The 15227-nt window shown below is 33.7% G+C and overlaps 1 protein-coding gene across 1 annotated transcript in view; it reads right to left on the bottom strand.

Moving 5' to 3' along the window:
* The window catches only part of LOC136040998 (phosphatidylserine synthase-like), a 31390-nt gene that overhangs the window by 1423 nt on the left and 14740 nt on the right, over positions 1 to 15227 (bottom strand). The window contains exons 2-3 of the mRNA XM_065725493.1: positions 12729 to 12989; positions 9180 to 9338 (exon numbers count right to left, since the gene is read on the bottom strand). Of these exons, the coding sequence (XP_065581565.1) occupies positions 9180 to 9338; positions 12729 to 12959 (390 nt within the window). The 5' untranslated portion in view covers positions 12960 to 12989. The remainder of the gene's footprint in view (positions 1 to 9179; positions 9339 to 12728; positions 12990 to 15227) is intronic.

Here is a 15227-nt window from a genome sequence, read left to right as displayed (position 1 = left end):
ATCAGAGATAATTTTTTTTGGTAATGGATACCCCATTCCTTTTGTCAATAAAATAGTTAACCGTAGAATAAAAAGACATTCTTGTAAAATCGAAGAAGATATTTCACAATGTGAGGCTACTGATAAGCCCTCAAATATTGTCTATTTTCCGTATATCCCAAAGATCAAAACAAAATTAAAAAATATTTGTACAAAAAATAATCTGTACGTAGTTTTTACTAATAATTCTAAAATCATTAATTTCTTAAATTCTGTTAAAGATAAGACCCCAGTTACTCGCCAAAGATGGGTCTATCAAATACCCTGTGATTGTGGAAACTACTATGTTGGCAGGACCCATCAGAATCTTGAAAAACGGTTACAACAGCATAAAAAAGACATAGACAAGGCATTAATTTCAAATAGTTCCAACAACTCCTTTGATTCTGCTTTAGGTTGGCATATATTTAATAATCCGTCCCAAACGATACTTTTTGAAAAATCTTCACTCATCAGTGAATCAATCGATTCAAATAGATTCAAAATTTGGGGATAAAATAGGTGGTTCGAGAATCAATCGAAATTAATCTCAAAATAAATAATAATATTTCTTTGAACAGGGACTAAATCTATCACTAAATTTAGTAAATAATCACTATTCTTTATACTAAAATTTAAGTAAAAACGATCTAACAAAATATTTTACTAAACCGATTTATAATAGTACTGAACCAGCTACGAAAAGGCCTTTGAGACAGGCTGCTAAAAAAGCAAGGTTGGCTCTGAGAAATTGCATTTAATCACTTTGTTCTCTTTAGTTTGAATGAGTTTATATTCTCACTTCATTCTTTTTGTCAGTCCTGGTTGAACTTCGTTGAAGTAAGGATGCTAGGGCTGTTTTTAAAAAAGTTTTTAAATAACATTATTTAGTTTTAATTCTCACAATTTAATATAAGTTTATTTATATATACATATTTTCTCTCTTGTTCTCGTATTGTGCTGAAGATGGCCCTTGGACATAGGGCCGAAATATTCACAGAACTGATTTCCACTGTCTTGAAAAGATTTTCCCTATTGTTTCTACTTTGTATTTGTTTACTCTTTATAACTGAAAGTAAGGAACGAAATTAAACTTAAAACGAACAGAAATTATTACGTATGTTAAAGGGGCTGTCCACTTCACAACGCCTCACTCTTTATGTCAAAGCTTAGCTCTTTGTCAAACAAATTTTAAAACAATAAAAACTTTAGTGTGAAGAGCGTGGCGCTAAGCCAAGGGACAGCCCCCTTCATATATGGAATAGTTTTTGTTGGTTTTAGGTTTTAATGTCACTACGTGCTTTCAGTTAAAACAACTTTTTTTAATTTCAAGTCTGAACGTTTTTCAACTAATACAGGTTCGAATAGGGCTCATCATACATTGAAAAACAAATTGTGTATTAATGTTGGCTGATTGATTCTGTATATGAAGGGTTGCTCCCTCCTCAATACCTTGCTCTTTAAGCTAAAGCTGTTAGAACTTTTAAAAAAGCTTTGAATTCTAATTAAACAAACCGCCTATTTCAGTAGACGCTCTTAAAAATTGGGAGAAACAGTCAAACTTTAGCGTAAAGAGGTAGGTCCGGACGAGGGGCAATCCTTCATATACGGAATCATCTCTGTTCGTTTTCCAAATAATACAGGCATATCTGGCTCACCCCTTGTGAAAAATACGCCCCCCTTACGAAAAAACTCCCCCCTCGCAGAATGCTTCTCCGTGGTAATTTTATCCAACTTGAAATACCCCTGTCAAATTTCCTCCTGACAGTTCCATCCTCGCTGAAAATTCCCCTCCCAGTAAAATTGCTTGCGGGAGATTCAGCCTGAAAAATTCTCCTTGGCATTCTGTCATTTGAATAACACTTTAATCTCTAATTTGTTTCTTGATCTCTCCATAAATGCCCTCTTCCGTAGAAAATATTTCCCGGAAATCACAACACGCGGGAAAAGCCCCTGGAGAATTTCCCAGGAACATCTCCACATGAAAAATTTTGCAAAGAGAATGTAAGACAATTAGAAAGAATTTCATATTGTGATTTTGTCAAATCCCCCAAGTGTAACATTTTCTCTGGAATGTTCAACCCCAAAAAATTTCCCTTCCCCAGGAATATTCGCCCTACAGACACCCACCCCAGGCAAAAGCCCATAAGCCCCAAAAAAGTCTGTATACTTCACAATAACAAACGCTATACGTAAACAATAGGCGAATTTCATAACTTTCAGACTTCTCCCCACAGGCTAGGTGGGGGGTCATTTACACACAAAACATAATTATTCAAAATTTTGATCATAAGATTTTGGTGAAAAAGTGGGCATGGGAGGGGTCCCAGTTGCCCTCCAATCTTTTTGGTCACTTAAAAAGAGCACTAGAATTTTTAATTTACGTTCAAAATGCACCCTCTCTCGATCTTCTAGGACCATTACTTCGATGGGGAAAAACTACTAAAAAAATATATAAATATGCATCCATGATCTGTCTACTGGCAAAAATAGGGAAATCCCCCATTTTTGCACATAGGAGCTTGAAACTCCTACAATTGGGTTCTCTGGTACACTGAATCTAATGGTATGAGAACACCTCCATTAATTTCAGGGGTCTCCCTCCTTTCAAAAATCAGGTAAATTTTCTCTGGCTCACAATTTTGATGAGTAACATTAAACTTGAGAAATCTTGTATATTTGAAATCAATATAATGAGCTGATTCTTCTAATGTGTCTATTCATATTGAAATTCCGTTTTTTAGAGTTTCGGGTACTATTCGTTCCTTGTTTACAGTTCTACCACGAACTGTTTGATTCTGCGTTGTTCTCTGCAATCCATACTTTGGTGATTGTCGCCACATTAATGTTCAAAATTTTATCAAGAAGGTAACATACCGGGTATGTCGGTAAATCTGGCCCTGTTTATTGTTTCTCACACAGGATGAAACCACAGCATAAACACTAGATTATATTTATGTATTATATTTATGTATTATATTTATATATATATTTTTATATTTATATATATATTTTTATAATTATATGTTATATTATAATTATAATATAACACATATGGCGTGAGGTAAAAATATTTCCTGTTTAACTTCACGCAGCCTCTCAATTTTACACAAAAATTTAAACCGTGCTCGAATTGCTTATACATAAGTCATTCTCCTGGGTTTTCATCAGATGTTTGTCATCAGGAAGCTAATAGATATCTTTCCATAAATTCCTCATTGACTTAAAACATTACTCTGTGATTAAAATAGAAGTGAATGGGACAGGCTAGGATATAACATTATGTCTCTTGTTCATTACGCCTAATTTTGTTTCTTAGCAATAGCTAAGGGATTATAAAACGCTCAAAAGGGACCTGGGTAAAACCTAAGTAAACATCTTATTTTGGGGAAAATAAATTCGAATTCTTATGACAAATAGGTGCCGCTTGGATATCCAGTTAAGGGGGGAACTTTCAAACATCGGTGAGACCATGTCGACCAGCATGTACGTACTATCCCTTAAAGGCCTCGGCGATTTGTGCGTAAAATTCAGCATTTTGATTTTTTCATTTTTTTTCTATATAAGTAGTAAAGTAAAACTACTAAATTAAGAAAAAAATACGCCGCCTTAACTAAAGCGTAAATGTCGTTTTATTCGTGAAAACAAACAAAGCTTAAAATATTTGCGTAAAAATATGGAAATATTTTCAGCTAGTCAAAACCCTATTTTACAACATATATTTCGTTCAAGGCCTCACAAAATCCAGGATACGGCCCTATCAATCAGTACTAAAAACTTTGAGATGGTCAAATGGGCAATTCTTTGCTTAAATGCGAAAATCTTTCTTGTTGTTTAGATATTATAAACAGCTTTATAGTTTCAATAGGTATTGGTAGGTGTTCTTTTTTCTCGAGTGTCAACTGAGTTTTCAACTGATCTATTTTCCATCTTCTTTTCAGGATTCCTTTCGGGTTTAAGCGATTTCTTGAGCTGATTATTTATTTTCTGTGGTATTGTCCTCTGGGATCTGATTAAGACGTATTTTTCTGCTACTAGTTTCATTCAAAATATCGCTGACCAGTAGCGTCAAATGAGGGAGGTGGGTGGTCTACCCCCTCAAGATTTTTCGCTCCCCTTCCTAGATTGAGAAAAACACCTTTTTGAGAATTTTTATTGAAAGAACTAAAAAAACGACAAGTATGTCCCCGCTTCCAGGGGTTTGGAAAAATGCGCCCCCACTGTACATTACTGTGAACTATGACCACTGACACTGGCTTGAAAGGAAACAAGCCAAAAACAACAAGAAGTCCACTAAATTGTACTATAGTCCAGCAAACTAATAATTTGGCTAAAAAAAAATCACAAAATAAGTCATTCCTACAAACTTTGATTAAAAAATGGTCTGACTTAGAATGTAAAATGTATGCCAAGCTAAATTTTATTGAAAACTGAGTTTTTTTTTTAGCAGCAAATGAATTTACAAATTTGAACTGTCTTATACATTCAGGATTTTCTAAATTGTGTTATATTGGGGTTACATAGGGAATTTTAAACAAACACAAAGTAGAAACAATAGGGAAAGTTTTTTCAAGACAGTGGGGATTTTTTTCAAGACAGACATAGGGAATTTTCCTGAAAAAAATGTTTCCGAATTTCCTGAAATAATTCCTTCCCCAAATTTATTTTAAATATGTTTTTCAGGTTATCTAAAAGTCGTCCTTCTTCTTGGTCCGCACAAGATATATCCAAATTAGATGATAGAAAATTAAATGGAAATGAAAAAGGTAACTTTCATGTCTCAAGTCATTGACAAGCCTGACGCTCTTCCTACTACCTTCTCTTGTAAAAATAGGAAGATTTTTTTTGCTATGTATTGCACAAAACAGAAAATGGTAGCAAAAAGTCTAAGAAGATTTAGCTTTCCTTTGAAAGGGTAGTTGGCTTTGGGAGCCAACACATTCTTATTGTTTAAGTTTGTATGGACTAAAACGTTATCAAATTCTAAAAGCTTGTTTTCTTATCTTCCAAGTGTAAGATTACCACAAATTCCCATTAATAAATAAATGAAACCCGAAACGAACAGAAATTACAACAGATAACCTAGTAAAACTCAAAACAAGCAAAAATTAAAAGGATTATGGCTGACAACACCACGCCTTCTCAAGACTAGAACATAATTTTTACTTTACTAAAAAAATAAAAATAAAAAAATGACCATGTATTGTAAGTTTAATATATACATTCTGGTATTTATTCCTTATAGTCTTAACACTTCTTTATTTATTAAAATTAAAAAAAGTGAAAACATTTAAAATATGTTTTGTTTTCAGTAAAGTGTAAATTATGTTCCGGTCTTGAGACACCTTGGGGGTTGTCAGCCCTACTACTGTTAATTTTTGCTTGTTTTGAGTCTGACTCATTTATTTATTGTAATTTCTGTTAGTTTTGGGTTTTATTTGTTTATTGATAGTGATTTCGTGGTAGTTTTTCGCTTGGAAAATTATTTGAATTTATTTCTACTCATTTTTGAGTAGGTGGAGCTTTTTCCTCTTTTTTTAAAAATTTGTTCCATATCATGAAAAGAGAAATCACCAATGCAACAGCACAAAAAAAAAAAAAAAAAAAAAAAAAAAAAAAAAAAAAAAAAAAAAAAAAAAAAAAAGCATCAAACTCATTAACAAATACTATCTGTAAGCAATCAAGTAAAAAAACAAAAACAAGTTTTTCAACTGAAAGTTAGGAGCAACATCAAAACTTAAGACGAATAGAAAATATTACGTGTACGAAAGGTTTGCCTCCTCCTCAAGACCTCGCTCTATTCTTAAAGAACTAAGACAACAAGGTAAAACTATAGCGTAAAGAGGAGTCTTGAGGAGGGGGCAACCCCTTTTCTCTACATAATAATTTCTATTCGTTTTAAATTTTGATATTGCTCCCTACTCTCAGTTGAAAAAGCTTGTTTTTAGATTTAGTTTCTGATCGTTTTCAAATAATACTGGGAATTCCATTCCCCCACCTCCATGAAAAATTCTTTCCTCCTACGGAAATATTTCTCCGTGGAAAGTTCGTTTCACTTAAAACACCCCCACCGGGGAAGTTTCTGTTCTATGCTGTTATTATGAAAGCAAAAGAGTAACAGTAAGCCCCAAAATAAGCAGAATTTATTTCGTATAGGAGGGGGACTGCCCTTCCTTATCTATACCTCCACCTCATGGTCATAGAAACTAGGGAGTGTTCTCATTAGAACAGAAATTGAGAGTCCTAATCCTTTTTCAATCAAAGGGATTGGAGACCAACCCGCCGCGTGGGGATGGTATTTTCTGGGGGATATTTTACCAAGGGATCTTTCTGAGGGGTTATTTTTCACAGGCTGTATTTTCCACGGGTGATATTTTCTAGGGTTATTTTTCGAGGGGGAGGGCTGGTTTCCGCGGGGGTGTTTCCCAGATTAGTGGGGTATTTTCCGCAAGAGTTATTTTCCGTGGTGGGTAGAGGTATTCTCCAGGTGGTATTTCCAAGGGAGTATTTTCCGCAGGGTTATTTTCCGCATGAGCTATTCTCCACGGGGGATTTTTGGGGGTTTAAACGTAGGCCACCTTTTAAAACAGACCTGTAGTGTGCAATGTCGAAGGGTCTCTTGTAACTTCGGCAAATATTCTACAAACATTGCTTTGGTTTTAGTTTTCCCCTCTATTATTAATGAAAATAGGGCATACTATACTGTAAGAACTGTAAGCAATAATTGTGATTTAAAATGTGTTTCTGCTTCTTATTAATTTGTTTTTTTTCCTGAATCCCATTTTTTTAGCCAAATGTCATGGAAAAACATCTTTGGCAGAGCCATTCCTGATTAGATTTTATGATTTTGTTGAAACTTCATTCTAAGGAAAAATTCGTAAAATCTCATTTTATTTTTTTGCCAAAAAACCTGAAAGTATCCTTTATCCTCATCCAAATCATTAAAATTGGCGTCATTAAGGAGGCAAAATCACTAAAAGTGTCCATTGAAACTATTTTATTTCAAAATTGGGTTATCTAGCCCACACAGCAAAACAACATTTGAAAATATATGTTACTTTCATAGAAAAACTACTGGTTGACTGACTTTTGGCTGGAAAAACAAGGAGTTTATCAGTAGTATATTCTATAATTAAAATAAAGTGGTAAAAATGATGTCTCCTTAACTTTCTAAGGAATAACGCATGTTTTACATTGAATGAAATCTAGAAAAAAAGCACGAAAAATTTTATTTCATGACAAATGACTTCTTTTTTTCCCGTGAGTAATTATAAAAAGCAATTGTAAGTCATTTTTTACGGTTTCCGTTTAGCCTCTTTTTTTTACTGTACAGAGGATAGTAATTGAAGCCGAAACCTTTGCATTAGTTGATTTGCTTGACACTGCCTTAGTTAGAAAAAATAATTTATTTTGTTCTTGCAAGACAGAAACGTAATGTGGCAATTGAGATTACTTAATCTCTTATTTTGTATAACATAACCCAATGGAATGCTTGTATTTCGTATGTTTCACTTTTATTCTCTTTTATTTCTCTGGTGTTTGGGATTTTTTTTTTTACTTTTTATGTGTACATTGTTTAAAGTTTTTTGTCTTTCCAGTTCTAGTCTTTTGTATTTTTTTTACTAGATTTATTTAATTTTATATTTACTATATTTTACTATATTTGCTATATATTTTATATTTACTATACATTTGCTATGTTTAATTTTATATATATTACATTTATTTTATTTACTATATTTTCTTTTAAAATCAGAGTGTTTGCGCAAAGCATACCTTGTTGCTTACACGGTTCTTACTTTTTGTCACTGGTCAGTTTGGTGTTCGTGGTGGCCTTTGGTCTTCGGTAGCGCAGTCTTTGTCACTATTTAAATATCACGGATGTGTGTTGTTTGTTTTTTGTTTCGCTCAAGAATGATCCGGTCGAACCAATGGTTTTAGAAGATCGCAGGGGGGGGGGGAGGGTGATTCGAACAAAAATTAATAGTTTAGGCGGCCTTTACATGACCAAACAGAGTGAAGGGCAACAAGCCCCCTTCCAATGCCCTTTTTCCTCCAAAGAGATCCAAATGAAATTTTGAGATAACCGTTTGGTTCATCCTTATTGAAAGGCCCAATAAACATGCCTCAGGGGGTGAAATGACCCCCGAAAGTCCCAAGGGAAGGGCTACAGCTACGTATATAAATAAAATAAAACTCTGCAAAACTTCCAAAACTCTGACAAAGATAAAACTTTAGTTAATCGCTGGAAAGAGGTTTATCAAATACCATGTGACTGTGGCGATTACTATATGGGTAGAACCCATCAAAATTTAGGGAAACGCCTGCAACAGCATAAAGATGATAAAACCATGGCTTTAAATTCTAACGTTACTCATAATTCTTTTAATTCTGCTCTAAGCAGCCTTTATTTTGAAAACCCCAGCCATGAAATACTTTTTGATGACACCTCCCTCATTAGAAATTACTTGGGAATGAAATAAGTTGCGTGAGAGGCCATTGACATTAAACTTAGCTAAACAATGATATTCTTTTAAATAAGTATATGTGGGAGTATTCACTCAATGCTTTATGCACGAATTTAATTAAAAATGATAAATAACAAATAATGTTAAAAACCAAACAGCCAATACCGATGAAATTGTTCCAAAAACTCTTTTTAGGTTACCTGCTAAAAAGGCGAGAATAACATTAAAACATGTTCTTGATTTGTACCTCAATTCACTTAGTTTTGTATGGTTTTATTATCAGTCCTGGTTACGCTTCGTTGAAGTAATGATTCTGGGACTGTTTTAATATACTTTTTCTTTCAATTTTAAACAAACATTGTAGAGATATGTTTTATTTTATTTATATATGTAGTTTGTTGAGGACGGCTCTTGTGTATAGAGCCAAAACATTCTTAAGGTTTAAACAAATTTCTCTGTTTTAGGTAAATTCCCTGTTATTTTACTTGTTATTGTTTTATACTGAACATTTGGGAACAGAAGGGGGGATAAGTAACAGCTAATACACTCATTAAGTGGCCACTACAAAAAAAAACAAGATAAAAAGAAAAAAAAAAAAAAAAAAACAGAACAACAGTGAGCAGTTTTTAAATTCACGATCAGAAATAAACATTAGTTGATCAATAGAAGCTGCAATATAGAGTATATACTTACTTCTGTGATTTCCCACATTACACTAATAGTCCATAGTATTCCATAATGACGGACTATAAGCGCCTTCATAAGCCATCCAAAGAAATGCGAAAATGCAAAAACGTCCATGTGGCCCCAAAGCTTAGATAGATTAATGTCAGAACAATTGACTCCATATTCCTGGAAAATGAGCAGCAATTACACAAAGAACCAAATTTACTGAGTGGGAATGAGCATAGTACATTATCTGGTCTATTTTATTCAATTTTTGCACTTAAAAAAGCGAAGTAAAATTTGCAAAAAGTTTCCCAGGGAAATTACTACGGATTGCTGACCTGACTGACTGACCCTATCTCAAACAGTAAGCTGTACAAAAAACATGGCTCAATACCGTTTTCTAGGACTATAATGAGAGAAAGGTTGAGATGACTACTACACATTCTGCGTATGAAGGATGACAGATTGCCCAAGATCGTCCTTACCGAGCAACCGTCTAGGGGCAAACAAAAAGCAGGTAGGCCCCGAATGGGTGGGAGGAGGTCCTAAAGATAGATTTAAGGAAAATTGGAACTTCTTGGGTGTGTGTAAATAGGAAGACTTTGATTAGACTGGGTTGGAGGAGCGTGCATTACTACGTTGGCCTTAGTCGGCTTGGTGCTGCAGTAAGCTGTTAGTAGTAGTGGTTTACACTGTTTGTCCAGGTTAAAATATTAGCCACAAACAACAAAGCTTTGCAGTTCCCACTTTAGTTTTTTTTTTTTTTTAGTTTTTTCCTTTGTCCTATAATTCTTTTCTTTTTTTCTGTGCTCGTGTTCAAATAAATTATGTCTCAATTTTTGATTCTATTGACCTTTTTTTTGGCTAATGTCTCTAATGTCTTCCTAGAGGGAAAATCTTCCCCATAAAAGATCCCCCAGATAATATACCACCCTCCTTGTAAAATTTCCCGCATGAAAATTGAGAAGCCTTGGGGAAAACATGATAAATAATAAGAAGGAGGAAAAAAGGAGATTTTGAATATTAAACACGTATTCCAAAACACAGGACGAATATATGATTTAGAACAGCCTATACTATTTATTTTTACATTTTTATCACTTTGATTCTTTTTTGCTTGTTTTTAAGGGGTTGAATTATCATAACAGGGTAAGATAAAGGTAAAAGAAAATAATTTGAAAATAAAAACCAGCATCAACTGTAGGAGGGTTGGCCAGAGACAACAGGCAGAGATTCAGAAGTAAAAATAATAAACTTCCCTTGGACTAGGTCTGGTACAAGATATGTATAATACATGATACAAGTTCCCCCCCCCCCCTGCGATCAAAAAAAATCCACTAGGTGTTCATTAGCAGGTTTTTCCTTCTGAAGTAGGCTAACAGGTTACTTTTAAAAAGTATATAAATACAAATACAAAATACTTGGTAGTAAATATACTTAAATAGTATTTCCATATACGCGACTAAACATTTTTTTGTATTTAAATACTAAAATACGCACTTAAATACCCAAATACATACACCAGAACTAAAACGTGTAAAAGATACTATAGAAACGATTTTGACTAGGGTAAGCATCTGAGTTTCAATAAGGCAATACCTTTTTGATAGAAAAGTAAGAATTATGAACATACATACCATAACAATTCGTTTCACTCATGAAACAACATACAATATCCTGTTTCACTTTCAACACTAATCCTCTTCCAATTCTATTATCCCTAAGTTTGTTTCTCTTGCAGGTAAAACAGGCACTTTCAACTGAGAAAAGGGGCTTCACAGGAGCAGACAAAACGATTGACGCGTTAAATTTATGATAATTTTGTCAAATTTTCGAAATCATTGCATTAAGGAGGGGTGAACCAACATTTTTCCTTTTGTTTTCAAAATATCAGATTTTAAAGAAGTCTCTGATTCCTCTGATTGTAAAGAAGAGTCAGTGTATTCAAGAAATGTTTGGTAGAAACACATACGTTCGTAGTTACCGCATCGGTTTCAGCAGTCTTCGACTTCTAGAGTCTCTTCTGTTTGGACGAGGCTCTCCTATGGTGAGAGATTATCTCTAAGGAGATGATAAGGCTTTTGAAGATAGGCGTGTCTCTAGACATCAGATAGAACTCCTCTCTTAAGAGGAGAGATACCTTTCCATAAAGAGATAAATAAATTCGATTAGATGAAGTAACTTTCACCAAATGCATTCCTTCATATACAAGATGATGAATGGCGTCATAATCATATGTTACAACCATAAATGATGTTATAGACGAACTATATAACGGCGTCAGTTGCAAAGACAACATACACCAACATGAAAGGCGGACAACATTCGTTCATACCCCGGGTCATCAGGATCTGGAACAAACTACCATTCCCAGTCGAAAAGATGAAATCACTGGAAGCCTTCTCCAATAGCCTAAACATAAACATACCATATCTCGAGACTTTTAACGTAGGACGACTTTAAATGGAAATCATGCCGCAGTCGATCCGCTCTTCGCCCTGCCATAACATTTTTCTTTTAAAAAGGTGTCAGTTGTATAGAAATTTTGTATTGAGAGGCGTGAGGAATAAAGTTATTTATTTATTTACAAGGAGAGGAGAAGATCTATTAAGAATACTTTGAAGGGTGTCTTGGGAAACAGTGATGGCAACCATGGCCATATCCAGGATTTTTTTTTCGGGGGGGGGGGGAGGGGTACAAAAAGCTTAAAAAAGGAATCAATTTTTTTACGTATGGATTTTTATTCCTTTTTTACGAGTCAGACAAACATTTCAGGGGGAGAGAACTCAAACCCACTAGCCCCTTCCATGAATACGCCCTTGATAGGAACGTAATCGTTCTTTACAAGTCTCTACTAAAAAAAAGGCCGGAGGCTTTTTCCTGCGTATAACATTTTTTTTCTTGTTGTCTATTATTTTAATTTCTTTTTAATTACTTAATTTTTTAACTTTCAGTTAGTATTATTATATCATCTATTATTTTAAAGTGACTGAAAAATTTGAATTATTAATGAAAGAAGGTATTTCTTTTTAAATGACCATTACGTAAGAACAGAGAATTGAACAGACAATCTAATGGCATGCTTCTTTTTTTTCTATCCGTTTTCAGTTCTGCAATATACTGTCCCTAAATCACCTATCAATTTGGTTTTTCACATTATGTACGATGAAGTCTTCTTAATAAGCATGTTATTTGTTTGAATATCCTGGCCTTATAAATGACACCAGCAAATAAAGAAACAAAACCACCTTATTCAAATCTATTCTGAATCTTTCAGAATAGATCTGACTAGGCTCAACATATCAAAACAGCCTCCTCTGATAATTGACAGCCCATAAAGAAATAAAATTACCTTGTCCATATCTATCAGAATAGACCTGAATAGGTTAAATATATCAAAATAGGCTCAACAGGCTCACCTGATAATTAACAACCACTAATAAAGAAACAAAACTTCCTTGTCCAGATCTATCCTGAATCTTTCAGCACAGATATGAATAGGCTGAAAACATCAAAATAAGCTCAATAGACACATCTAATAATTGATAGCCACCAATAAAGAAACAAAACTACCTTGTCCATATCTATCCTGAATCCTTCCAATTCTGGATCAAGCCACTCAAGTATATTTCTGACAGTGGAATAACTTTGGAATAGAATGAAGCACAAAGATAGGAGATAGAGAACACTTAAGCAAACACCATTCTCCAAATGACAGGGTGAGGTCACGTAAACGGCCCATTTGGGAAGGCCAGTGCTGATATTATTAAGAATATGAAGAGGACACATTTCATACCAGCCCATATGTTATCTCTTAAATCGGCTTCGTCATCTCTAGAAAAAAAAATATAGAAAATATAAAAAATATATATAAAAAAATGTCAAAAAAAAAAAAAAATAAGGAAATATAAAAAAAAGAAACAAGCCTCAATAGTTAAAGTACTTAGACAGAAAACGTGCCACTTCCTGAAGTATGGAGAGTACCAAACCAAAAAAAGAATGGCAAACGGAAACAGTCAAGTGTGCAGGAATTTCTCAGGAGAGAAAAAGCCCTATCCTCATCCTCACCCCAAAAAATCAAAATAAAAGGAAAAAAAGAAATTGTAGAGAAAATCATGGATATTAAAAGACTTGGAGAGGACAGAAAGCTTTCGGGAAGAATTACTTAAAAATCAATAATAATTGTCTAACGTTTAATTCATACTTTCATTTATACATGGATTAATTAAACCATCAGAAAGATTCACTAAAATCATAATACTGGATAGAAATGAATCTTATCTTTGGAGTTAACCTTGACTTGATGCCCACTTAATTGGACTATCTGTCTTGGCTTTTTATACAATTGACCATGACTTGACTTTTCCCACAACTATTCCATTTCTAATTCAAATTTTATGGTTTAGCTTGAATTTTTCGTCTTTCACTGATGTAAAAGCACAGAAGAACCGAAAAAAAACCACAGCTACACCACACAGCTACACAGCTACACAGCTACAGAAACAAAACACCCACAGCTACACCAGTAGCTAACATAGGGAACATAAGTCTTAATGAACATTTATTACTCGAATTAGCAGATTTATCATAAAAAAACACGGTTTAAAAAAGTACTGGAATTTCTTTTGACCCATTTGAGACAAAAAGACAAATAATGAGACAAACAAATAAAAAAAATGATACAACTATATGTATTTTGAACAATGTGCTTTAATTTTTTAAGAAATCGACGAAAAATAAAAACAAGTCACTATAATAATCAAGATAACTGGAAAGAACTAATGAAAATAAACTGAATATTTAACATATTAATATTTAATTCTTGAAAATCCAGGCAGTTCAAGATTTAATTCAACTACGGGTTTTTTTTCAATATTATAAATACAAAAATACTTTTATAGTATATTGTGTTTTCAGTAAGGTGCAAATGACCCAATAGGCTTTAGAAGTTTTGCAGTTAGCGGAGGGAGGGGCAGTAAGCAAACTCCTGTTTCAGTAATTTTTGTTCTTTTTTAGATTGACTTGAGCATTCAACTATATTCTTACTGGTTTCAAGATTTATTTATTCATCTATATCAGTATCTGTTATCTTTACGTTTGATTATTTATCTTAATTTTTGCTCGTTTCATTTATTCTTTGATAATAATTTCTAGTTATTTTAAGTTTCAATTATTGAAGGATTTTATTTGTGCTCATCTTAAGTTTAATCTGGCTCATTAATTTTCTTTGATTTCTTTTAATTTTCGCAAAGTTCTTTTTTTTACTAATTTATGTTTGTTGTTTATTGTCAAAGTTTTCCTATGGCCTAAAATACAAAATATTTCTCCAGTTTTCAGGTTTTCGGCTTAAAAAAAATATTCGTTCTAGTTGGAATGGTTCTTGAACTATGATTTCCCATTCAACAATAATTTGCAGATAGTATAATCGAAAGAATCCTTCGGTTAGAATGTTGAAAACATTACATTTGAATAAAAATGGAATAAGAGAGCAAATAAATATTAGATGCATCTCTCTGCTCTCTTTATTGACTCTTGAAACTCTTTAATTCGTGACTTTGGCGTAGGCGTTCGCTAGGTAGTGGTTTGGAAAAGTATCATGTCAACAACCTTGATGAATATGATCTGTTTTGATTTAGTTCAACATCCCTTTCAGCATTCCCTAGAAGTCTAGACTTTATATTCTAGCCGCCTTTGAGATATTTAACATACGCTCTTTTGACAAACTGGATGCATACAATATATTTTGATTTATTTCGACACTCCCCTCAATACTGTCTTAAAAATTTTGACTTAATACCCTTACCGTTCCTGAGATATTTGCATGGCCGCATCAAGGAGGGGGACTGTTGAGCGCCCATGATCCATCACGCGACAGAGTAAGCCGCACACACTCTCGCAAAACACTAAAAATAAAAATCCATCCTACCAAACACTTCAATTCTCCAATCATTCAGATCTTCATAATCACAAATCCAGTGATATACACTTTCATTCAAACTTCCACACATAGTACAAAAATAAAGACCATCCATTGACCTTTCCCTCCCAATAAACTTTCCTCTTTGACCCAGT

The sequence above is a fragment of the Artemia franciscana genome, chromosome 21 (genome assembly GCF_032884065.1).
Source record: "Artemia franciscana chromosome 21, ASM3288406v1, whole genome shotgun sequence".
NCBI lineage: Eukaryota > Metazoa > Arthropoda > Branchiopoda > Anostraca > Artemiidae > Artemia > Artemia franciscana.
Note: the sequence above shows the minus strand (reverse complement) of the source record. Positions and strands in the feature narration are given on the sequence as shown.